A 23,678-nucleotide genomic window follows, 5' to 3' on the forward strand; every position below is an offset into this window, starting at 1 on the left:
TTAAAAAGTGGTTCAGCCTCCCGACTGACTTATTCCTTGGCAAGAGTGAACAGCGGTGAGTCAAGAGCAGGAGCAGATAGAGCAGAGGACTGCTACCCCACAGATGCCTCTTCCTCAGAAAGAAAGCTTGGGGGACATTTTAGATCTAAAATAACATTCAACCCATGGCCCCCAAAAGGCTCATGTCCATCTCATTATGCAAAATGCAATTAGTCTATCTCAAAGAATCACCAGTCTCTACCAGTTCCAGCACTGCTAAAAAGTTCAAGTCCAAAGCCTCCTCTGAGACTCAGGACAAACTCTTAGCTGTGAGCTCCTATAAAAATCAGAAGCAAAGTTAAATACTTCCAATATAATAGCACAGGATAAATATTCCCATTCCAAAAGGGAGAAAGAGGGAGACAGAAAGGAATTAGACCAAAGCAAGACAAAAACCCAGGAGGGCCCAAATTGAATTGTGTAGTCCAGCACTCAGGGCAGATTGTAATGAAAGGTGAACTCCAAAGGGTGTGGGCAGCCCTTCCTCTGTGGTCTTGCCTGTTGCTCACCGCATGGCCGCTCCCTTGGGTTGGCTCTGCTCACTGCCTGTGGCTTTTCTCATCAGATGATCCATATTCTTGGCATCTTTAACTTCCTATGCTCTCCAGTGCACCTTTGGTTTCATGCTCAGCTTACACATTGGTCTCTCAGGGGCTCACTGCCTCTTCTCCCTGGCCTCCCTTTTAAATCTGGGTGAAAGCCTCCCTGAGCCCACAACATTTGCATTCTGCATGCCAATAAAACCAGCACCACATGGGTGATGCTAAAGTCTGTAGTCAGGCCCCCAAGGTCCATGGCTGTAGTCACCTCTGAGTGGCTGGATGGCTAAACTTGGGGATTCACTTCTCTAGACAGCCCTAACTGAGTAGGGTGCCTCAGGGTTCTCTTCTGAAAGCAATCTTTCAGAGGAGTTTACCCTTTCATATTCCTGAGCCTGTGATGAGTGAGGCCTGGCCATTTTTAAAGATTCCCTCAAGGCATTCTTCCTACTATTCTGATTCAAAGTACTTCTTTTGAATGCTAATGATTTCAGCACCATGTTCTCCTAGGCCTCAACTTTACAGGCATTTCCTTTCAGGCCAAAAGTTAAGTTTTTCAAATTTTTCTGCTTTACCTTTTATCTCCAATTTTCACTATAAATCTGGCTAAAAGTAGCCAGAAGTACTCATTTCACATCTTGAATGTTGGGCTGCTTTGAGATTTCCTTCTTCAGATTAATTAGTTTACCATCTTTAATCTCAGTCTCCTGTAAAGTCTCTGAGTATGAGCAAAATGTAGACAAATTTCCTTCCAGAGTATAACACACATGCCCTGTAGTCGTCCAACAGCCAATGGAGTCCCTGTTCCCAACTGAAACCTCCTGAGCTTGGCCTTTACTGTCCGTATTCCTATCAGCCCTGGTCTTCTGACCTCTAACCAAAATAACCAGCATTACAGGGCTTCTCTAGCCAGGATCTCCAAAGCTTTCCAAACTCTTCCTGGAAGCTGGCTCCAAAAATTTTTCTAAACCATATGGTCAGGTATAGTCACAGAAATGACCCCTACTCCTGGTATCAGTTTTCTGTATTGGACAGCTTTCCCATCACTCAGACAAAATACCCAACACCCAGAAGATAAAAGAGGAGAGGTTTATTTGGCTCATGGTTTCCAGTGGTTTTAGTCCATGGTTGGCTGGCTCCAAGGCAGAAGAAGCTCAGTGGAAGGGCACACCATGCTCCTGTGGGACCACATAACTCTGTAATCATAAGGCTCCCCCAGCCCCAACATAGTGACTGATTGTGAGTTAATGGTTAAAATGTGCTTGTTAGTTCTGGGACATTAGATAAAATCTGTAACAAACATAGGGTTCCTAAGTGAATTACCCATCTCCTTGTTTGTCCAAAATTGATGTTCCAGACACAGCTATCTATAAGACAATCTGCAAACATCTTTTGACCATCAACATTTTTTTCTCTTTTCTGTAAGTTCTGCTTACTAACTTCCCCTGCAACCCCCTATAAGAACAGCCTTGGACTCTGAGCCAGTTGCCTCTCTAAGCTACTTTGTTTTGGGAGTGCCATCTGGCCAGACTAGTAAAGGTCTGTTTTGCTTTCCAACTTGTCCAGTGTGTTCCTTCCCGGGTGTTCTTCGCTGCAGTCAGCTTCTCAGAGCGTTTGGTAAGGCCCCCGGTCTTACACTCCCTGCATGGGAACATGTTGGGGGGGGGGTAGAGAGAGAGAGGCCGGGGATTTAGTTCAGTGGTTTGTTGCCTGCCTTGCAAGCACAAGGTCCCAAGTTTGATCCCCGGTACCAAAAAAAAAGAAAAAAAAATGTACTGTTCCAGGTCATGCACCCAGTGACCCGCCCCTCCAGCCAGGCCCCACCTCTGAACATGACTCTTTTTTTTGGTACTGAGGATCGAACTCAGGTCCTTGTGCTTGCTCAGCAGGTGGCGAAACCACTGAGCTAAATCCCCGGCCCTGAACATGACTTTTGAGGAACATTTTAGATTTAAACCGTAACAGTCTCTCTGGTGGACTGCAGAATAAGGGTTTCTTATCTTGGCCCCTCAGGTTTGTTCTGCCCCTAGTCTTGGTTCTCATGATGGGGTTGGGGCTGACCTCCCTTCTGGCTCCAGGATAGAGCATGTTATCCAGGACTACCCAGTGAGGATGCCACATTCTCTGGTGACAGTGACAGATTAAGTTTAGGCAAGTGATCACAGCAAGGCCAGTCAGAATGCAGCAGTAGCCTCTTTCTGGGGCTGTCAAGAAGGAGGCAAAGTCTTTCCACAATGGACACTGAGCTGAAGAAGGGAGGCCTGGGGCAGGTGGCAGCCACCCAAGAATGGAGAGGACACAAAGGAAAGCAGAGCAAAGGGCTATAAAGAGACATAATCAGCCACCTCATCTTTGACAAAGGAGCCAACCACCCTCATTGGAGGAAAGATAACCTATTTAATAAATGGTGTTGGAAAAACTGGATTTCCACCTGCCAGAGATTAAAACTAGACCCATACCTATCACCATGCACTAATCTAAGATTGAAGTGGATTAAAGATCTAAATATGAAGACAGAAACACTAAACTTACTGGAAGATAAGTTAGGTAGAACTCTTGAAGACATTGGCATAGGAAAAGACTTTATGAACAAATCTTCAGTAGCACGGGAACTAGCACAAAGAATCAACAACTGGGATCTCATCTTATTAAAAAGCTTCTGGACTGCAAGAGAAACCACCAAGAGAGCTAAGAGACAACCTACAATGTGGGAAGAAATATTTAGCAGCTGTACCTCATACAAAGGTCTACTATCGAGAATATATAAAGAACTGAAAAAAAATCAGACCCCCTCAAATTCAAAGACCCAATTCAAAAATGGGCATCTGAAATGAACAGACATTTCTCAGACAAAGAAGTAAAAAACAGCAAATAAATATATGAAAAATTGTTCAACATCACTGGTCATTTGAGAGATGCAGATGAAAACAATGCTGAGATTCCACCTCACCCCAGAAAGAATGGCTGCTATCAAGAAATCAACCAATAACAAATGCTGGTGGGGGTGTGGGGAGAAAGGAACCCTTCTCCATTGTTGGTGGGAGTGCAGACTGGTGCAACCACTGTGGAAATCCGTATGGAGATACCTCAGAGAACTAGGCTTAGAGGTCCCACTTGACCCAGCTATTCCCCTACTGGGTATCTTCCCCAAAGAATCATACCACAGTGATATATGTGCACCCATGTTTATAGCAGCACAGTTTGTAATAGCTAAAGCTTGGAAACAGCCCAAGTCCCCATCAACTGGAAACTGGATAAAGAAGATGTGGTTTTTTTTATAAAATAGAGTACTACTCAGCCATAAAGAATGAGAAACTAGAGACATTTATAGCTAAATGGATGCATATTGAGGCCATACTCAAGTGAAATAAATAGGACACACATGTGTAAATACCGAATAGTTTCTCTAGTGTGAGAAACTGAAAGTGTAAATAAGGATGAAAATGATTAAAATGAATAATTGATAATTTGAAATAGGAAAAGGTCCAAAGGGGTAGGGGTGGCGGGAGGGGAAGGGGAAAGGGAAGAAGGGAAAGTAAAAATTATGAGAAAAAAAAATGGAAACACTCTGTGTAAATAGGGAAGGGTGGAGGGATGAGGGGCTCACAGGTAATGGGGGAAAAAAGAAGAACCAAGATACATCATGTACAGGTACAAGCACCCAATGATAAATGTAAATGTATTGTATACCTAAAATGTACATATATATATGAGAGACATTGTCCTTAATGCGCATCTTAAAGGCTGAAATCAGTCAGCTGTGCCCACTGAAAATGCCAATTACAGGAGGTGGGAAAGAACTTTTTTTGTTCAAGGCATTTGGAGTTTGCAATCTGAAGCCCCACATTCCTGACTAATATAGTTACTTGGTCAGGTATCCGCTACATGTGATCATTTAACAACTGATTTCACTGAAGTTCAGCACCATCGATTATAATCTGGTTCTGCTCAAGAGAAGGCAGTCCTTATCGAAACGGCACTGACCTTACTTAAGACCAGGGAGAAAATGTGCCTTTCCCTCTCCATCCCATGGAACATTCCCGCTGAGAGTCCCTACCCCGTTCCTTCTCCTCAGCAGTTCCTAACTCACCCTGTCTATCACCATGTTGCTTTTTGGGGCTTCATCTCATCCACTGGGACCTAGTGAAAGGGAGCAAGTGGCTTCCGACGGCCCCAGGTTGGCAGGGCAGGGCCGGGAGCTCTCCAAAGCACGCTGGTCTCCCAGGAGCCCTGTCCCTCCTGTCTCTGTGGCTCCAGAAATTCCCAACCTGCAGTGTGAAGTGTGTCTGCTGCTCTCCCTTTGCTGATCAGAGCCTTCATTTCATTTTCAGAGCAGAGGTTAATCATTATCATGAAGAGATTATGTAACATCTTGAATATTAAAAATCTGACTTCACAAAATAAGATTTACTTTCCAAGGGTACTGCTGTTTATCAGTATCCATTATTCAACTTGCTCTTCTTTTTGGGTGCTGGGGATTGAACTTGGGACCTTGTGCTTGTGAGCCAGGTGCAGTACCTCTGAGCTAAACAAATCCCAGGCCCAACTTGCTCTTTTTTAAAAATCCTTTTTGAGAAATATCACTTTGAGAGGCAGGGGACATTCCTTGCCCCCCATGGAGACCACACTGAGAAGGCTCTCCATCCGAGCTCCCAATGTTGGCGGCCCTGATCTGTCACCTCTCCAGTCACCAAACTTGGGTGACAATTGTTGAGTCACCCAGAGTCAGAACAAGAAGAGATCTTAAAGTTTACTTTCCAGTGCTCCCACTTCTGGTTGGGAAGTGAGACTTGGAAGGACAAGTATCAGAGTGAGTTCTTTGTTAAAGGCAACCACTCCACCAACAACTTAAGGAGAGAGAGCATGAGTGTTTTTGAGGCTGTTAGGTAGCTCAGAAATCCTGGGAGGTGGGAGAAGAGGTACTTGACTATTAACAGGAAATAGGAGTCCTAGGGGCTGCCCGAGAAAGACATCACCATTTCAGTCTGTCAAGGGTTGGATGGTGTCCTCTGAAATACACACTCAGGTCCTAACCCTTGGAGCTTGTGAATGGGATCTTTGCAAAAAGTGTCTTTACAGTTGTGAATGGGTTATGGATCCTGAGATGAGGTGATGGTGGATTATCTGAGTGGCCCCCAAATCCAACACAAAAGTCCAGATACAAAACGTGCCAGAAAAGGACACAACCAGAGAAAGCCACATGAAGACTGAGGCGGAGAATAGACTCCTGCGCCATAAACCAAGGAATGCCTGAGGCCACCAGCAGCCAGAAGAACCAAGGGAAGACTCTCCCCACTGAGAGCCATACCATTCTGGGAACGGCCTCGCCACACAGCGTGGGTGTCTGATTGGCAGGGCCTAGGTCACATGCTGCATCTTGGCTACAAGGGATGCTAGGAGCATGGAAAGGACTAGCATGTAGGATGCTGCAAGATGCTAGGGAGCTCACAGTGTGACAGATATCCTCTACAAAGTCACTTACCCAAAGTCACAGCGTTAGCCTGCTTGGGCTGCTGGAGCAAAATACCACCAACTGCGCAGCTTAAACAGCATTCATTTTCCCACAGCTGTAGAGACGGAGTTGCTGGCAGGATCAGTTTCTGGTGAGACTTGTAGTTAGCTTTCTTCTTGCTGTGTCCTCCCGTGGCCTCTCTCTGTGTGTTCAGAGGGAGAGGGAGAGAGATAGAGAGAGAGAGAGAGAGAGAGAGAGAGAGAGAGAGAGAGAGAGAGAGAGAGAGAGAGAGGGAGAGGGGGAGAGAGAGAGAGGGGGAGAGAGAGAGAGAGAGAGAGAGAGAGAGAGTCCTGGTCCTCCTCTTCTCAGAGAAACACTCATCCTCGTTGATTAGGACCCCACCTTCAGGACCTTAGTAACCTTATCACCACCTTAAAGACGCAATCTCCAATGGTTACATTGAGGGTCAGGATGGTGTACGAATTTAGGGAACACTACTCTGTCTGTACGAGTTGCACAGCTCGATAGAGGGGCCTCAGGCCTGAGCATGGGGCTCCTGACTCCTGCCCAGTTCTCAGCTCAACCCCCGTCAGACCTGGACATGCCAAGGAAACCCAAGACAAGAGCGGCAGAATGTCCCTCCACCTGGGCTGACCATGGGCATCCTCCATTGTTGTTTACTGCCTGGTAGGAAGGAGCCATCAAAGGGGAAGAAATCAGCACAAGGCCCTTAGATATTGGCAACGTGGCCACAGGGTCTCTACCTGGTCTGCAGGGTCTGCCTCTCCACCTGCACTGTGCTCTGAGTGGCCAAGGTCTTAGGTGCAAGCAAGAGAAAATATAAGTAGGCAGAAAAGGGCTTTGTTGATGATGGGCAGCCTAGGGAAATGCCAGCAGGGCTGGGTTTCAGCTCAGACATCCGCCGGAAGCAGGGCCCGCAGGAGGCAAATCCCAGACACGACCACTGCTTCTGGGTGCTGGATTTGGTTGCTGCCACCATTCAAATGGGCCTTTGTGGTCCCTGCTTCTGAACAGTCTCGCTTCTGATTTAGCGTCTGCAGTGGGTGCCTCTGACTGGTCTGACTTAGATTTGTGCAGGTCTCCTGGCACTTCCGGAAATAGGGATCATCCCTATTTCTCCCCCTTTATTACCCCCCCCTCCGCCCCGTACCAGGGATTGAACTCAGGACCTTGCACTTATGAGGCAGGCACAGTGCCGCTGAGCTAAATCCCCAGCCCCGTTATTTCCTTTATACACTGGAGGAAACAGAGACTTAAAGATGTTAGGTGATGGACTCAGCAATGGCAAATTCTGGTCTGCCTGTGTCCAAAGCCCAATGTCCCCAAAACCACAGCGGAGCCTCAGCCCCTGCTGGGGAGAGGCCTTGTTATGCCTGAGAGCCAGATGCCCCCAAAGCTTTCAGAGGGTGACTGGATTACCGACAGGAGGCAGGGTCTGGCCGGAGGGGAGTCCCTGTGGGTGTGGCCCAGAAGGGTCTGTCTCCCTCCCTGGCTCCTCCCTTGATCCCTCTCTCTGCTTCCCGTCCCCCACGCCGTGAGCAGCTCTCCTCAGCCGGGCCCCGAGCCAGGCCACCTGCCAGGGAGCCAGCCGACTGTGGACTGAAACCTCCACAAACTGTGAGGCAAGGTAAAGGTCTGCCCCTTTAAGCTCTGGGTGTCAGGTATTTTGTCTCAGTGATGAAGACAGTGAGTAAGACACCTTCCAAAGTGTTCTCCAAAGGGCTCATTTTGGTTGCTTCTCCCAGCACGGCACAAGCATCCCCTTCCCATTCCATCCTTCTCGGCACCAAAGGCAATGCATTATTTAACGAAAGTCTTGGCTACTTTGATTGACTTAAATTGGTGCCAGACTATCGGTGAGGTGGCGCATGCCTGTCATCCCAGCACTTGGGAGGCTGAGCCAGGAGAATCTCTGTGATTTTGAGAGCAGCCTGGGCTATGTAGTGGGTTCAAGGGGAGCATGTACTACATACATAGTGAGACTCTGTCTCAAAGAAAAAAGAAAGAGAGAGAAAGAGGTGTCTCACTGTTTGGTCTGCCTCCCTAGCCCCTGAACTGGAATGTGACCCTGTGTTTTATTATCTGGTCACCTCTCTTTTTGTGAAAATTCCTGTTTGCATCTTTTGCCCATTTGCCAATTGAGGCTTAGTGGGGTCGTCCTAGGTGTTCTCAGCAGCTCTTTTTACCCACAGTGAAGAAGTCAGACTCTTTGTCCTTCGCTCCTTTCCCAAGGAGTGTTTTCACCACATTTTTATTTGCAGTTTCACTTTGCTCACTTTCCTGTGACGTGCATGGCTTTACATTTTAGGGTCCACATCTAGCAAATACCCCCTCGGGTTCCCCCCGCGACACCAGGTGCTACTGAGTGCTTGGGTGACTCCTCTACTTCCTGCCTGTCTCCTGCTTGGGGTCGGGGCACACAGAGGGTCTTTTCATCTAGAAAGAGGGTCGGGTCATAAACAACTGCTGGGCCTGGCTGCTCACCGTGCCCTTGGCAACGAAAGACAAAGGTGGAGATTGTTTGCTCATCACCACCAGGGATTCTGGTTCCTGGTGGCTGCTGGGGGCGCTCGCGTGCAGGAAGGAAGGGCTCTCTGAAAGTCAGCAAATCTAGGGGCGCCAAAGGGTGACGCCCACCTGGAACCCCTGCTTGCTGGCCCTCCCCACTCAGACCTTCTCGGCCCTCTGCCCCCCACTGCTGAGGGGCTGATCCTGCTGAGAGGCCCAGAACAAGGCCCTTGCTTCAAACCCTGCCCAGCTGTGTGAATGTGAACGAGTGCCTGGGTCTTTTTAAATTTTTGATCATTTGAGACAGGGTCTCACCGTGCAATCCAGGCTGGTCTCGAATCACTAAGTAGCCCAGGGTGGCACTGAATTTGCTGTGACCCTCCTGTCTCAGCCTCCCGAGTGCTGGGATCACAGGTGTGCGCCCCCACGACCAGCTTGAGTCTCTTGATCTTTATGAGGCTGTTTGTCAGCTGTGGGTGAGGATAACATGTGTCCCGTGCCATCCACATGAGGATGGGTACTTGTGTATAATGTGCTTACTGACACCTACCACCCAGAAGTAAATACACAGTACTGCTCAGCCATAAAAAGAAATAAAATATTAACATCTCACCAAAACGAAGGGGCCTCAGAATAATTTCACTGCCTCTGAGAAGCCAGACCTGGCAGGCTTTGCACGGTAAGATCCTACTGAATAAACTTCCAGAAAAGGGAAGAAACCCTGGCAAAGTGATCCTGGTTGCTGGGCAGGGTCAGGGATGGGGCGTGACTGTGAGGCAGGAGGGCTTTCCGGGTGGCGGAGGTGCTCATGCCTTGGTAGTGGCGATGGAGGCTTGTACGTGTCTGTGTCTGACGTGAAACTCAGCCCACTTTATACTTGGGGCAAATGGATCTGTTGGGAGAAAAAGCATCAGAAAAACAAAACCGAATCTTAGCCTCTCTTTCGAGACATGCTTCTGGCTCCAGCACCTTCTGCACGGAATCACGTGGGATCGCGGTGAGTCTTATGTTGTCCTCCTCTTGTGCCCCACTAGCCACACTGGTCACCCCAGGGTGTGGCCCCTCCCCCTCTGTGGCACGCTAGCACAACACGCACCTCTGTGGCACTAGGGCCACTGTCCTAGACCCAGCCTCACCTGCACCGAGCGTCTGCATCCCAGGTGGAGGGCGGGGGACACTACCCACTGTCACAAGCCCCAGGTTCCCTTCTCTACCTGGCATGAGCTCTTCCAGAGCTGCACCTGTTTCCCCAAGAAAGCCTTTCCTGGACTCCCCGGGCTGGTAGGACAAGACCTGGAGGGCAGAGGGAGGGAGAAGAGGAAACAGGAGAACACAGGAGATGAACAGCAGTGAGTCACCCTGCCAAGGGCCGGCCGAGCCTGCAAGCCCAGCACTCAGGAGGCTGAGGCAGGAGGATGGCTGAGAGAGAGTAAGGGGCCAGCCTGGGCTCCACAGTGAGACCCTGTCTCTCCCACCCTCCCATCCATCCTGCCATGAATGTCAGGTGTGCTCCAGAAAACTGAAGTCATCCCCAGGAGCAGCAAGGGGTGAGGGATCCTGGGGAGGTGGAGTTGAGGGGGTGGCAGGGTGAGAAGGAGCACATGCCACAAGTGCTGGGGGGCTGCCACAGCCTCATGGTCCTCGAGTGTGGGAGGTGTGCGGGTGGGCAGCGGATAGGACAGGCCAGGAGGTGCAGATGCCACTGTTCTCTGCCTGTTTCCTCCTCTGTAAGAAGAAGACGACAGTGGCCCCCATCGGGAAGCATGTGGTGTGTGGCCCGGCGGGAGAGGGGCCCAGGGCTGGGTAGGAGTGTAGCAGCTGACCAGGGGCCACCAGGGAGTACCTGCACCGGAGGCTGCCCACTTAGCTGCATAACCAACAGGCAGGGAGGGGAATGCGCACAAGATTGAAAAATTACATTAAAAAAAGACAACGAGCAGACAACAGTGGGTGTTTCTCTCCTCCCTCCCTCCCTCTCTCCTCTCCGGCAGACACTGTGTCCTCCTGTCAGTTTGTGGTTTACCTCCCCAGAGGGATTTGCACCCGAGGTTGCCTCACGCTGCAGGCAAACGGTTTCCACTCCAGCTCCGCAAACACCACTTGTGCCATGCTGTCTGAGGGGCGTTGTGCTCCAGGTGCCCTGGAGGCTCTGGCTTGGCAGAGGCCTCAGCCCCTGCTCTTGGGGTGCCAAAGGGCTCTCTGTCTACTAGGTGCCTGGGCTGCTCTCTGCCGCCAGGAGCACAGAGGGGCTGCCAGCACCACAGTCCTAACAAGACGGCTCAGTGTGGCCAGCCTGGGCCTGACACGGCACAGCTCGTCCGGGAACATTTCTCCCTCTCCGTGCATTTTCTTTTTCTTATTTTTTTTTGGTACCGGGGATTGAACTCCGGTTCTTGCACTTTCGAGACAGGCAGCAGAACCACTGAGCTAAATCCCCGGCCCTCTCCGTGCATTTTCTAAGACCATCGACATATGTGGCTTTCTCTTGCTTATGTGTTTCTGGCCCATGCCAGGTCTGGAGCTGGGCAGGCTGAGGTTTCATGGGCATGTTCTTGAGTCTGGGGAGCAAAGTGATTGAGCTGGGTTCCTCAATGCTACTGTGGGCTCAGAGCCCTAAAGGGGCAAAAGGAGTTGGGAAACCTTGCGCCCTTGTTGAGCTGGATCACTAATTGTTTGGGCAAGCCCTCCAGGGTCCCCCTTTCTGCCAGTGTTGTGACCAGTGTCGCTCTGATGGTGGCCCCTTGGCCTCACCTGCGAAAGGAACAAAGAGCAGCCACAGCTGGGTGTGGTGGTGCCCACCTGTGATCCCAGCACTCTGGGAGGCTGAGGCAGGAGGGTCTCAAGTCTGAGCCCAGTCTGTCTGGGCAATGAAATTTAATGAGAACCTGTCCCAAAGGGGGGTAGTGGTGCTGGAGAGGTAGCTCAGTGTGAAGACTTGGGGTTCAGTCCTCAATACTGGAGGCAGGGGGCAGACAGCTCCTCTGCCAGCCCACAGAGACATGTATTGGACGGACACATAAATCCTGGCTTGAAGTTGCTGACGTCAGGGCCTGTTTGTTACTGCAGCATCACTTTGCCCATCCTGACTGCACACTGGGAAGATAAAAAGCCTGGTTTTAGAGGCAGTCTTCTTACTCTCTTCAACATTTGGAAAGATAAAATCTCTCCTTCCTGCTCAGTCTCATCCATTAACGTTCTCCGTATCTCGTCAGTATTTATTAGGTAGCGCCAGGAAAGGGGTCACACAGTTTCCTTAGGCTAGGAACGGAAAGAAAGCGGTGGCTTTCCTCGTATGGATCTGTGTACAATGTGGCGAGGGCCGAGAGGCGAACCTTATCCCATACACCCAGTATGCAGACTCTTTCTTATCATTGGCCACTACCACGTGCCGTCACCAGGCCGGGCCTCAGAGAGCGACAGGAGAGCGTGGCCCAAGAGGGGCCTGACCCGGTGTCACCTACAGAGGAGGGAGGAGGCAACTTCCGGTGAGAAACCAGAGGACTCCGGCAGAGGCGGTTGATCCGCGGTGGGAGCTCTGCGCCCCCTTGTGTGGGGCTGATCTGTTCTGCACTGCGGGAACCCACGGAGGCCAGGCCTGGCCAGCGTCCGTGTGACCCAACTTGACCCTCCCGACCCACAAGGAATTCAGCTTCCGCCCTTTCTCGGGTCCTGTGGCGTGTGATTGCCCTGGGAGGCCTGGGTGCAATCCTTTCCCTCCCTGCTCCCCCGACCAGGTTAGAGCAGTGCTGGCACCGCAGGCCGGGCTTCCTGGGAGCTCTGCCCTGCGAGGAGCCCCTGCCTGGGTGCAGGAGGGACGGGTGGGGTGCAGCCCTGTCCCCAACCTCCCTCAGGGACATCGCTGGAGAGACTTTTACCAAAACAGGTTCAGCTTGGCTGCCTTTGGCTGAGACTCATTTGCAAGTGGGCTACAGACTGGCTGCTAACGTCGAGCTGTAATTGATGGTCCTGTGTCCCTTGGCCAAGGCCAGGGTGCTGACTTGGTTACTTTCCCTGGCCTGCAGCCGCAGGAGGACACTGGGGGACCGGAGGTGGCAGAGGCTGCTCGGGAGGGGCGCTTGGGGCCTGGGGCTGAGAGCCGTGGCTGCCAGCAAAGCAGGGAGAGGAAGGCCCGGGCACGACGCAGTAGGAGTTTCTCAGGTGCCCGCCTGGTGAGAGGCACGGGGAGGACGCACTGTGGCTCACGGGCTCCAGGACGGGAGCAGAAAGACTCCTGCGTCTTCACAGCACTGGGCCGGGCTCAGGTCTCCCACACCCGGCTGGCCTCCACTTCCTGGACCGTCCAGCAACCTCAGAGACCGGAACCCGACCTAGGGAAGCGGTGCCACCCCGACGGCCCAGCCGGCCCGGGCTGCCCGGCACCTGCAGCCAGGGCAGCCGAGCCTACAGGGCACCGGGCCTGCGCCCTGGAGGCGGCGAGGGCGCTGCCAGCCTCTGCCCGCCTGGGCCCTGGGGTCCCCGCCTCGGTGGCTTCCAAGCAAAACCAAACCGCCCAGCTCTGACGGTCGCCAAAGGGCACCCAGGGATTTTCAGTTCGTCGAGGTCCCCAGAGCCCCCTCGCTCCCGCCGCTCCCCTGCCCAGGCCGGTGGGTGGCGGCGCCCGGGTGCTCTCCCGGGTCTTCGGTGGAAACGCTGACGCGCTCCCTTCCCGGGCGGCCCGGGTCGAAGGCTTTGGGACCCCGCGGACGCCGCAGCCGCCGGGCGCGACCAAATCCGGACCGGCGGGGGGCGACGCCGCACGGCCCCGCCCCTCGGCCGCGGCGCAGTTGGTGGAACCCGGACCGGGGTATATAGGCGCGCGCGCGTGCAGCCGCGACCGCGAGGGCCGCGCGCAGCTCCGGGCCAGCGCGGCGGCCGCTCCGCTCCGCTCTCCTCGCACCCGCCCGCCCGCCGGCGCCCGAGGACGGACCGGGCGCGCTCGGTCCCCGCCCCGCCGCCGCCCGGTCCCGCATCCCGCCCGGGGCCCCGGGGCCGCCGCAGGTCCCCGGCCGCCCCGCGCCCGCTGCGTCCGCGCGTGGGGTCCCCGCCGCTGCGCCTCGCGCGCTCCGGACCCCGGGCCCCCGCGCGGCCGGGACAAAGCCATGAAGCCGGCGCTGCTGGAGGCGATGCGGACGAGCAGGATCTGCCGGATGGCGCTGGCCACCTGCCTGGGCTCCTTCATCCTGGTCCTCTTCTATTTCCAAAGTATGTTGCACCCAGGTAGGGGGCGTTCGCCTGGTTTCCTTGGATGTTTGCTCCTCCTCGCGCGCGCTCCGCCTGCCTCGGCCTCCTCCAGCCTCGCCTCTCCGCCCCCGCCTAGTCCCGGCCCGGGGCTCGGGGTCCCCGGCCGGGACGGGGACGGGGCGCGCCGGGCTGCGCAGGGACCCGAGCGGCCGCGGTGCTGTTTTCTCTCCTCCTCTTTCCTTTGTATGCCTCGCCCGTGGAGGTGGCTGGGAGCGCAGGGGAGCGGGTACCTCCGTCCCCGTGGGAAGCGCCGTCCCCGAGGACACCGGGCCGAGCGCCCACGTGTCGCAGAGCAGGTGGGGAGCGGCCCGGCCTTCGGCAGCGCCCCCGGTCCGCCCCGCAGTGACCTTGCGGCTGGTTTCCCGGGACCCGGCTGGTCACCCCCCCCCCCCCGACCCCGGGCTGGGACGCGGAGCTCTCCGGTTGCGCCCGGGCCCCGGCAGGGTGTGAGGAAAGTTTAGCCCGGGCCCGGGCCGACCGGCGGGTCGCATCCCCGCTTCCTGGGCTCCGAGCACCCAAGCCCCCCACCCCCCACCCGCCACGTGGGAGCGATCCCCCCTTGCCTCGATCCCGGGTGGCGTAGGCAGAGCCCTACATCTGAGATGGGGCGAGGACACGGATGAGGGACAGAAGGAAAGTTTGGGATCTGAGAGCGCGGGGAGCCCTGGAGCGCCCCGCTGGCAGGTAGGACTGGCCCAGAAGCAGCTCGGGTCCCGGGGTCCCCCTCCTTCCCGTCCCTCGCAGCAGACCTCCCCCGAGCCTCGCTGCCAGCGAAACCCCTTTCTGACGCCCCCGGGTTCCCTTTCTTGCAGCAATAATTTGCTTTTCTAATTGCAAGGAGGAGGGAGGCGGAAACATTTCCTTCCAGGGATACGGGTTGGTGTTTTCCATTTTGCCGCCCCTTCTTTGCCTGTGTACCTTACCCTTACAGCAGGCAGCTCCGAAGCCCTCCAGCCTGTCAGGACAGATGGCAGAAATAACGCTGCTCTCCGCATCAGCAGGCGGGGCAGCCGGCCTGGATTCCTTGACAGCCAGGGAACACAGAACCCTCTGCCCCGCGGGGCCTGCAGCCTGAGCGGCGCCCTCGCTGCCAGCCGTCAGTGTGACCACATGGAACCTCCAGCCCCCAGCCAGCCCGTGAAAGATGGCGTTTTATTCACAGCTGGGTATTTTTAGTTTCATGTCAGCAAACTAGAGCGGTGCTGTCTCCTCACCCAGACCTGTGGTTGTGAAACTTCTAAGGGAATTTAAAAATGGAGCCGGGTGCCTGCCCACAGCCAATGCTGGTTGCAGCAGGCAGGGCCAGACAGAGGACATCTCAGTGCCAGGTCCCAGAGTGGCTGGAGAGCAGGCCAGACTCTGGGGATGGGTGTGTGCTGTGTAATGGGACTCAGGCCACAGAAACAAAGAGCCTGGTGAGTTGCTCTGACTCGGGAGATGTGTCCAGACCTATTCAGGTTTGCCTGGGATGGGGCCTGCCAGGTAACTGCAGAAATGAAGATCAGGAGTGAATAGCAGCCCACGGTAGGAACGCTTTAGCTTCGTTGTACCTGTGAAGAGTCCAGAGAAATTCCCCTTTTGTGGATCCTGGGCCAGAGTTAGGAAGTAACTTTCTAGTCACATGTATTGTGAAGAAAACTATTGGCACTTTGCTAGAATTTCCAGCTCTCGTTAGAACATTGACTCGCAAGTGGCTTTCTTGCCGGCTTTTCAGTCTAGCCATGGCTCAGATCTTCCTCCTTCCTCCCACCTTCCCTTTCTTGTCCTCTTTCCTCCCAAGAAATCGTATTTGTTCAGTATTCAGACCTCTAAATGATGATTTTGTGATTTTTTTCCCCCCCAGTCCATAGCAAATCCTACTTCCAAATCATTCTATTGAATGTGGAATTGCAGATAGTCTAATTGAAAGGTCTTCCTTATTTGAAATCACACATAGGTCCACAAAAACTCTGCGTTAATAGTTTATTATTACATGGGGCATGAATATGCTTTGAAATCCATATTAAGCATTCTCTTTTTGGTTCATTTTGTTACGCTTTGGACAGGTGATGTTAAATAATTTTTCCTACTGTTAAAGAGTTCCCTCCTTTGGACCTTCCCCTCCCCTCCCTTCCTCTTTCTTTCTTTCTTTCTTTCTTTCCCTCTCTCTCTCTTTCTTTCTTTCTGATTTGGCATTTAACACGGGGTCTTTGCACTGAGTTACATCCTCAACCTTTTTTTATTTTCTGCTTTGAGAAAGGGTCTTGCTAAGTCCCTCAGCTGCCCAGACTGGGCTTAAACTTGCCACCTTCCTGCCTCAGCCTCCTGGAGTGCTGGAATTCAGGCGTGCACCATCGTATGTGAATTTCTTTATAAGTTATTCACAGCAGTATTTCTGTGACCCTTAGGGTAAAGGTAGCTGAACCTTTAGCCTGGCCCTGCAGTCTGTCCAGGTCAACCTGGGAAAGGCAGAAGGGACCCCAGCATGGCACAGATTGTGTTGCTAAAAATTTGGAGCCCTCTGGCCAGTTACAGATCCCTGTTTGTGGGATAGAAAATAGCACTGCAAAGGAAATGGACCTCAGGCCTCAGTGGCGTCTGGGGCTGGTGAGGAGGGAGAGACAGTGGGAGCTGACAGCTGGCAGGGGCTGGCCCTCCCGCTCTGATTCTAATCGGGGGCCCTTGTCTTCAGCCTTTTCTCATCCTTAACCTTGGGTCATTTGTGAAGGTGAATAATTGGCCACCCATTACCCCACGGAGAGTTTAGCAACCGCCAGGCTCGTCAGTTAGGCGGTTTTCTTTAGAAGCCTTTGACCCTCTGAGTTAATAGTCTTCAGTAAGAGTTCATTTTAGGGCGGGGACCCAGCTTTAGGCTCCCCTGGAGTCCAGATGTTTACACAGTTCCGGGCGGCACATAGTAGGTGCTGAATGCACAAGATTGGTAAAGCCAGAGAAGCAGAGCCCTCTCCAGGTTTCAGAGAGGCGGCTGCAAGGCTTGAGAAGGCTGCCTGGCTGGAACCTCTGGCTCTGGTGTCGGGGATGCTCCCCTGCCTTCCTGGACGCTGAGGTCCTCTGAGACCGGCCCAGACCATTTTCACTGTGGCCCAGATGTGACGCACCCCAGGTGTCCTGGCCTGGTTTAGCTGTCGACCTACAGAAATCTTCTAGCCAGACACACCTGCAGGTGTGAGCGACTCCTACGGGGTGAGGTCCTGGCTACATACCTGTGGCTTCCTTGCACCTTTGAGTCCCTTGGGGAAGGCTTGCTGTGGAAATTCTTCCCCTTGCATTAAAATGTCTCTCGAATACCTGCAGCTTTGATGGAGCTGTCACAGGAGCTGTCATAGGCGGGGCAGAACAGAGGCCCCCAGGCTGCATCTGAGTCCAGCCTGAACACTCTGAGCCTTCCTGTGGCTTTTGTTTGAGAGCTTCTGTTTGGAGAAGCAATATCTGCGGGGGGGGGGGGGGGGGACGGGGACGGGACACCTCCTCCCCTCCCTCTTTTTTTTTTTTTGCAACATGTTTACTTTCCCTGTCACTTAGCAGGCTTTGTATTGAAAGATTGTAGCCTGGATGTAGCCTCCCTGCCTACCCCTTGCAGTTCCACTCAGTCAGGCAGAATATTATGTATGACTTTAAACTCATTGCAAAGGGTCAGAGAGGAGAGAAGCAGTCCTGTGGCTCTCTGGCTCAGGGCACTAGCACCTTTGTTCTCTGTATTACATAGTAGTGTATTCACAGCCTGGCTGGCCTTGGTCACAGCAGTGCCACAAGTGGAAAATCCCACACCTGGCCTGGCATGATGGGTCATAGTCCAGACAGATGAGTGGTAAAGCCCTTGGGTGTGAGGGCTCCCGAGAACTCCCAGGGACTGCAAAACAAAAGCAAAACAGAAACCGAGGCCAGATGCATTTAAAATACTGTGCAGAATCCCTTTTGGGCTGTGTAAAAGGTGCATCTGAGAGCGCAAATGAATTTCCTTTTATTTATTTACTTTTTTTTTTTTGTATCGGGAATTGAACTCAGGACCTGCTCTTGCCAGGCCAGTGTGGCACCACTGAGCTAAATCCCTGGCCCTTGAATTTACTTTTTTTTTTTGCTTCCGGGGATTGAACTCGGGTCCTTGTGCTTGCGCAGCAGGCGGTGAAACCACTGAGCTAAATCCCCGGCCCCCTTGAATTTACTTTTGTACTTGGGGGTCCATCCCCAAGATGGCTCGTCATGTGTTTCCAGATATTCTAAGACCTGAAAAAATCCTAAATCTGAAATAATTCTGGTCCTAAGCACTTTCAAGAAGGGATACCTAACATATATATATATTGAAAAAACAGTTGAGCTCATGTCACACATTCTGTATCTTGTTCGATGAAATATATTTTAGCCGAATACATCATTGTGTCGACTAGGAGCTTAGAGACAGAAAACTGAAGCCCAGCCTTTTGCTTTTGTGGACCCATGTGGTCTCCGCCCCTGCCCCGCCCCTTCGCAGGGTCCAGTCCAGTATTCGTCTTTCTTCTTTGTGTTGCTGTTGCGCAAATGTAATGTTGCATTAGAGAATCTTTCTGCTTGTGCGGAATGGTCTGGAGTTACCCTAATGCTTAGGGCCCCGTTTTGGAGTTTTTGGTGACACTTACCTTGGGCAGTTCCCCTCAGAGCCACCCCACTCCCGCGGGGACCCCTCCTTTCCTTGCCTTCTGAGATAACTGGGTGTCAGAAAGGGTGGTGTTGAGATTGTGAGCCAGGGATTTGGGGTAGGGGAATCCAAGCCCCGCAGAGATGACTGCAGTTTGCAAAGTCATTTTGCTCGCCAACGGCTTTATCAGCTCAGCCATTTGAAAACAGGAAATCAAGGGCTCCGGGCGCAGGCTCCGCCCTTTCCCTTCTAAACCCACCGAGGGTCAGCGCTGCTGGGGCACAGAGGTGCTGGGGAGCCTGGGCCGCCAGCCTCTGCTGAGGGCACACTCGGAAGAGCCACAAGTCCTTCTGCTGCTCCTTTTTTTCTTGTATTTTAGTTTTTTCTTCTCTTGAATCTTGGGACCCCATCTTTATAAAGTCAGAGGGGAGGCAGGTGCTCCTGAGGGGCCCCAGGACCAGCTGATCTGCCCGTGGAAATTCCCCAGAACTTATCATTTATGCTTCTTAGATCCAGTGTGATTGACGGGAACTTAAAAGCAGAGTGACCCCCCCAGCACTGTTGGGGACACGGGACACAGGGTCGCAGCATGTTCGCCTGCCCTCTCCAGTTTGGCTTGGAGTGGGGGCGTCCTCAAGCAAACTCGGGAGTCGGTGCCCCTGTGGTCATCAGATGGTGCTCGGGGCAGGCGGGGCGGCTTGTGGGACAGAGACCCGGTCCACACTGGATGGAGACAGCCACCAGCCACCGTGTGGGTCCCGGAGGGGCACGCGTCTGGCTGGAGGTCAGAGCGTCCTGTGAGGAGGCAGGGAGACAGGCGGCTAGAGAGGTGGGGTGAGGCTGCCTGGCTGCGGCTGCCTGGGAGGACAGGGCAGGAGGGAGGCAGGTGCGGGGCACAGGGCCTCCGCTTTGCACTGTCCTGCTGACCCTCAGGCGGCCGACAGTCCACTCCGGTAGGTAAAGTGCTCACCACCGAAATTCGACCCCTGCTCCAAACTGGGCCATTCCACTTTCAGCTTTAGCGCAGTAACACACAAATCACAGAGAGATTTGAGAGCTTTTTTCTTCTTGGAGGACGGAAGGTTGAGCTCGGGCCTCACCAAGGAGCTTCCTCTGCAGCCCTTTTTATTTTTCTGTTTTATTTTGAGTCAGGGTCTTGCTGAGTCCGTAGTTGCCCAGGCTGGGTTCAAACTTGCAGTTGTCCTGCCTCAGCCTCCAGAGTAGCTGGGATGACAGGGTTGCCTGGTTGAGGACAGTTTTAACTGAGTTTGGGGGAATTTCTTAAACTCTTCGAGGTACACTCCATGGAATAAAAATATCCATAAACAGTACTAGGCTTATGCAGCACTTGATAAAATGTCTAGAGATGAAATGAACCGACGAGTTGGGAGTAGAAGACTCGGGTCTCAGGCCGGGTCCCCCCACACCTGTCCCCATGAGCAGTTCTGCTTTATGACACCCATGCCGTCATCGATGGCATCTTCGCCACATGCTACCTTTCATGGACAGCCTTTTCTTTCTCAGAGTGAGATGAAGTAGCTGTGTCCCTGTCTGGTGACGCTGCCCAGGCCACCTCTGTGAATTGTGCAGGTGCCTTTTGCAAACCAGGGCCCCTTGGCTCCTCCGGTGGGGACGGGGAAGGCTATGGTGGGGACCCCACCTGCGCCCCGGAGCCTGTCCCAGTGTGGGGTGTCCGCCTAGCCTGAGCTGTCGTCAGAGCCCCGGGCTCGGGGTTGGCGTCTGTTTTGGTTGAACTTCGGGAAGTGGAAGGAGAGAAGGCCTTGAATTCAGGATTCCGCCTGGAAGTTGTGGTGGAAATAGCCATGGATCTGTGTGCTCGTCCTTCACCTGCTGGGGGCTTCTCACGGTGTTGAGGGCACCCCCAGCCTCTGATCCTGGCCTGAGAGGGCTTCGGGGCCATTTAAAGAGGAAATAAGCAGGGGCTGGGGATTTAGCTCAGTGGTTTTGCCGCCTGCTGCTGTGCAAGCGCAAGGACCCGAGTTTGATCCCCTGTACCAAAAAAAAAAAAAAAAGAGGAAATAAGCAAATGTTGCAGACTTTTTTCCAGTCTCCCCACCCAGCTGCTGGTGTGACCCAGTGTCTCCTCACCCTCTCTGTTCCTTCCGCAGTGGCTCAGGGCCACGTGAGTAAGCAGGCTCGGAATTAGGGCTTTGCCACAGGGAATTTGTGAGGTTGTTGGGGTCTGGAGTGAGGCCCGGCTTCAGGAGTGACTCCCGGCTAATGGCACGGGCTGTGTAATGCTCCACAAGTGGGAATATATTGATGCTGCTCTAAACGCCTGACTTACCAGCGCTGCTGCCGCCTCTCAGACTGTCTGGAAATATTTACTGAGTTCAAGAACAAGCCAGACATGGCAGTGCACGTCTGTAATCACAGCATGTGGGAGGCCGAGGCAGGAGGATTGCAAATCCAAGGCCAGCTGGGATCATTTACTGATGTAGCAAGATCTTTTTTCAAAATAAAAAGAATTAAAAAGGCCTGAGGATGTATAGCTCAGTGAGGGTGACAGGTTGGATGGGGTGTTTCTGACAATTTTCTTTTTTTGGTTTTTTGAGTCAGGGTCTCACTATGTAGGTCCATTTTGAACTCACTACGTAGCCCAGGCTGGCCTCAAATTCGAGGTGATCCTCCTGCCTCAGCCTCCCCAGGGCTGGGATCTTAGGCTCGTGCCACCACACCTGGCTGCAATCTTCACGTAAGTCACATTTCATTCCCTCCCAGAGCCCTCTGAGGTCCAGTGTCCCCTGGACTTTGGAGCCCAGGCCTAGTCTTGTCTTCAGTGTCCCGTGACGGTTGGACCCGTGTGTGTCACCGTGGGCAGGAGTACAGATTAACCCGGCGCTGCTGGTGGGGAGTCGGCTCTAGGTCAGCGGCAGGGAAGAGCCGGCGGAGACGGTCGGAGAGGAGTCTGCTGAGCCACGCACCGAGGCCCGCTGCGTCTCTGGCCCTTGTGGTTTCCTTCAAAGCTCTGGGGAGAAAACCCAGGTAGTGGAGTGGGCCGTGGCTGCTCTCAGTGAGCAGTGCACTTTGGAGGCTGCCGGAGGGGATGCAGAGGGGCCTGGAAGGCAGCCCCTTCTGCCGCGCTGCTCCCGGCGCCTTTCGCCTCTCTGGCCCCAGCCACTGACCGCTGTGAAGAGAGCGCAGAGCTTGGCGCCCCGCGAGCGGCGTTGGGGACAGCTGCCCACTGAACCCAGGTGACTTCGTTCCAGACGCACTGGTGCAGGCGCTGGGACAGCAGGTCTGCTGGGGAGACAGAGCAGAGGCGAGTGTGGTGTACGGTGTGTGGATGGCCCTGACGGTATCACGCCCGGTGTGGCACATGCTGCTACTGCCACCATTTCCCAAGCACAAGCATCTCACCGGCTGTGGTGGACCACATACCTCTGGGAGGCTGAGGCAGGAGGATCGCAAGTTCCAGCCCAGCCTGGGCCGCTGAGTGAGACCTTGTCTCTCAATAAAATAGAAAAAGGTCTGTGGGTGTCGCTCTGGGCAGAGGGCCCAGGTCTGGTCCCTAGACTGGGAAAAGAACATTACAAGGAGTGCCGTGCTGTCAGAAGGGCACCATGGCCACGTGGCTCTGTGTCCGTGGCCCTCGCTCGGGGGTCCCTGCTCACGCCATGCTGTCCATCGGCGCTGTTGATCCCAGCCCTGGGGCCGCTCCGTCCACAGTCGCCACGAGGCCAGGGCCTTCCTGAGCAGGGCGCCGGCCTTCTTCCCGGCGTGGATGGGTGTCCTGTGTGTCGTCGTGGAGCGGTGATGGATGGACGGAGGACAGGGGACGAGGGACCACTGGCCATCGTGTGGCCGCAGGGTCGGCTTCCTCATCCTGAGTCTTTTTTCGGTACTCGAGCTTGAACCCAGGGCCTCCACACCGAGAGAGCCACACCCTCAGCCCTTTTACAGTTTTTTAAAATTTTGAGACAGGGTCTCCCTGAGTCACTGACTTGCTTAGGCTGGGCTCAAACCTGTAGTCCGCCTGCCTCAGCCTCCCGGAGTGCGAGCCCCACCAGGCTTCTGCACAGAGGCTTGCTTTGGATTCCGCCCGAGGCCTGGGTGCTGTTCGAGCCGACTCACTGTGTGATACTGGGAGACATTCTGCTGGGCTTGGGCCTGGGTCCTGGGACGATCGTGGGAGTGCCCCAGTGTCCCTGCTGTGTCCCCGCTGTGCCCGGCCGGCCTCTCTGCCCCCACCCAGGCTTAGCTCTGCAGCTGTGGCCATTTTGGAAAAGCAGAGTTCATTTGCAATGGAAGAGGTGGGCTCTGTGCTTTCATGGTGACTGCAAAGACCACGGCTCTTTCCCCGGTGAGGAATAATCACCCTGGGCTCCTGGGAGCTTGAAAAATGAAACAGCTCAGGGCACCGGCAAGGCCGCCTCTGAGGCTGAGCTAGGAGGAGAAAAACAGTCACTTCCGCTTCTGAAGAGCAGCCCCGGGTGCTGAGGGCCGAGGATTAGCTGCCTGGCCTCTGTCCTCCTGGGCACCTGTGCTGTGCTGAGCAGGACTTGACAGGAGCTCCGCCACCCTGCTCCTTGGCTGCAGGTGTCACCGGGTTTCCTGTGGGCGGCCGTCCCCCCAGGCCATGGCCCGTCTCTGCCTTTGTCACCAGATCAGGTACTGAAACTTGGTTAAAAGAGTTGTAAGCTGGGTGCAGTGTCACACACCTGTTACACCTGGTGTCCTGGAGGCTGAGGCAGGAGGATCACCAGTTGGAGGGCAGTCTGGGCAACTTACAAGGCTGGGTCTCAAAATAAATCAAAAAGAAGCCAGGGTGCTTGCCTAGTGTGTGTGAGGCCCTGGACTCTTCTCCAGGACTGCAAGGGAGAAGAGGAAGGAGAAGGAGAGAAGGAAGGAAGAGAAGAAGGAAGAAAGGAAAAAATATCAATTCTGGAGCCCTGATTTGGGCTGGACCTAAAGGAAAGATAAACTGAGAGAGAGAGAGAGAGAGAGAGAGAGAGAGAGAGAGAGAGAGAGATTGGTTGATTCTGGCCCTCTGACCAGGGCTGCACTTGTGACCTTCAGCCTGGGCCCAAGGGCATGTGCTGGGCTTCGTGCTCACCTGATCCAGGGCCCAGTCCCTCCACGCTGCAAGTCGCTGTCACTTCAAGCACGCAGCCCTCCCAGCCCGATTAATTTGAGGCCATTGCTTCTCTCCCTGCAGAAGACACACGGCCACGCCTGGGGAGGCCTGGGTGTCACCAGTGGCGGGACAGCTGCTGGCCTCTGGGGGGTCAGGGCCCCTCTGCGG

The 23,678-nt window shown here is 54.0% G+C and overlaps 1 protein-coding gene and 1 long non-coding RNA gene across 4 annotated transcripts in view; one reads left to right on the forward strand and one right to left on the reverse strand.

Annotated features, from left to right (window-relative positions):
• Positions 1–1,648: 1,648 nt before the first annotated feature.
• LOC110349172 (uncharacterized) lies at positions 1,649–12,959 on the reverse strand. The gene is made up of 3 exons (XR_002394971.2): positions 9,173–12,959; positions 6,061–6,232; positions 1,649–2,219 (listed from the first exon to the last, which is right to left on the reverse strand). It is a non-coding gene; the product is annotated as an uncharacterized LOC110349172 (long non-coding RNA).
• A 442-nt stretch (positions 12,960–13,401) lies between these two features.
• The window catches only part of Chst11 (carbohydrate sulfotransferase 11), a 151,625-nt gene continuing 141,348 nt past the window's right edge, over positions 13,402–23,678 (forward strand). The window contains exon 1 of one of the 3 annotated variants that reach the window (XM_004844822.4): positions 13,402–13,761. In XM_004844822.4, the coding sequence (XP_004844879.1) occupies positions 13,659–13,761 (103 nt within the window). In that variant the 5' untranslated portion in view covers positions 13,402–13,658. Of the gene's footprint in view, positions 13,777–20,534; positions 23,045–23,678 lie in introns of those variants that run through there. The other 2 variants (XM_004844821.4, XM_087192740.1) reach the window with 2 other exon arrangements.

This window comes from Heterocephalus glaber, unplaced genomic scaffold, assembly GCF_053883595.1.
Source record: "Heterocephalus glaber isolate CG9 unplaced genomic scaffold, H.glaber_assembly_v1.0 deba00001572, whole genome shotgun sequence".
Taxonomy (NCBI): domain Eukaryota; kingdom Metazoa; phylum Chordata; class Mammalia; order Rodentia; family Bathyergidae; genus Heterocephalus; species Heterocephalus glaber.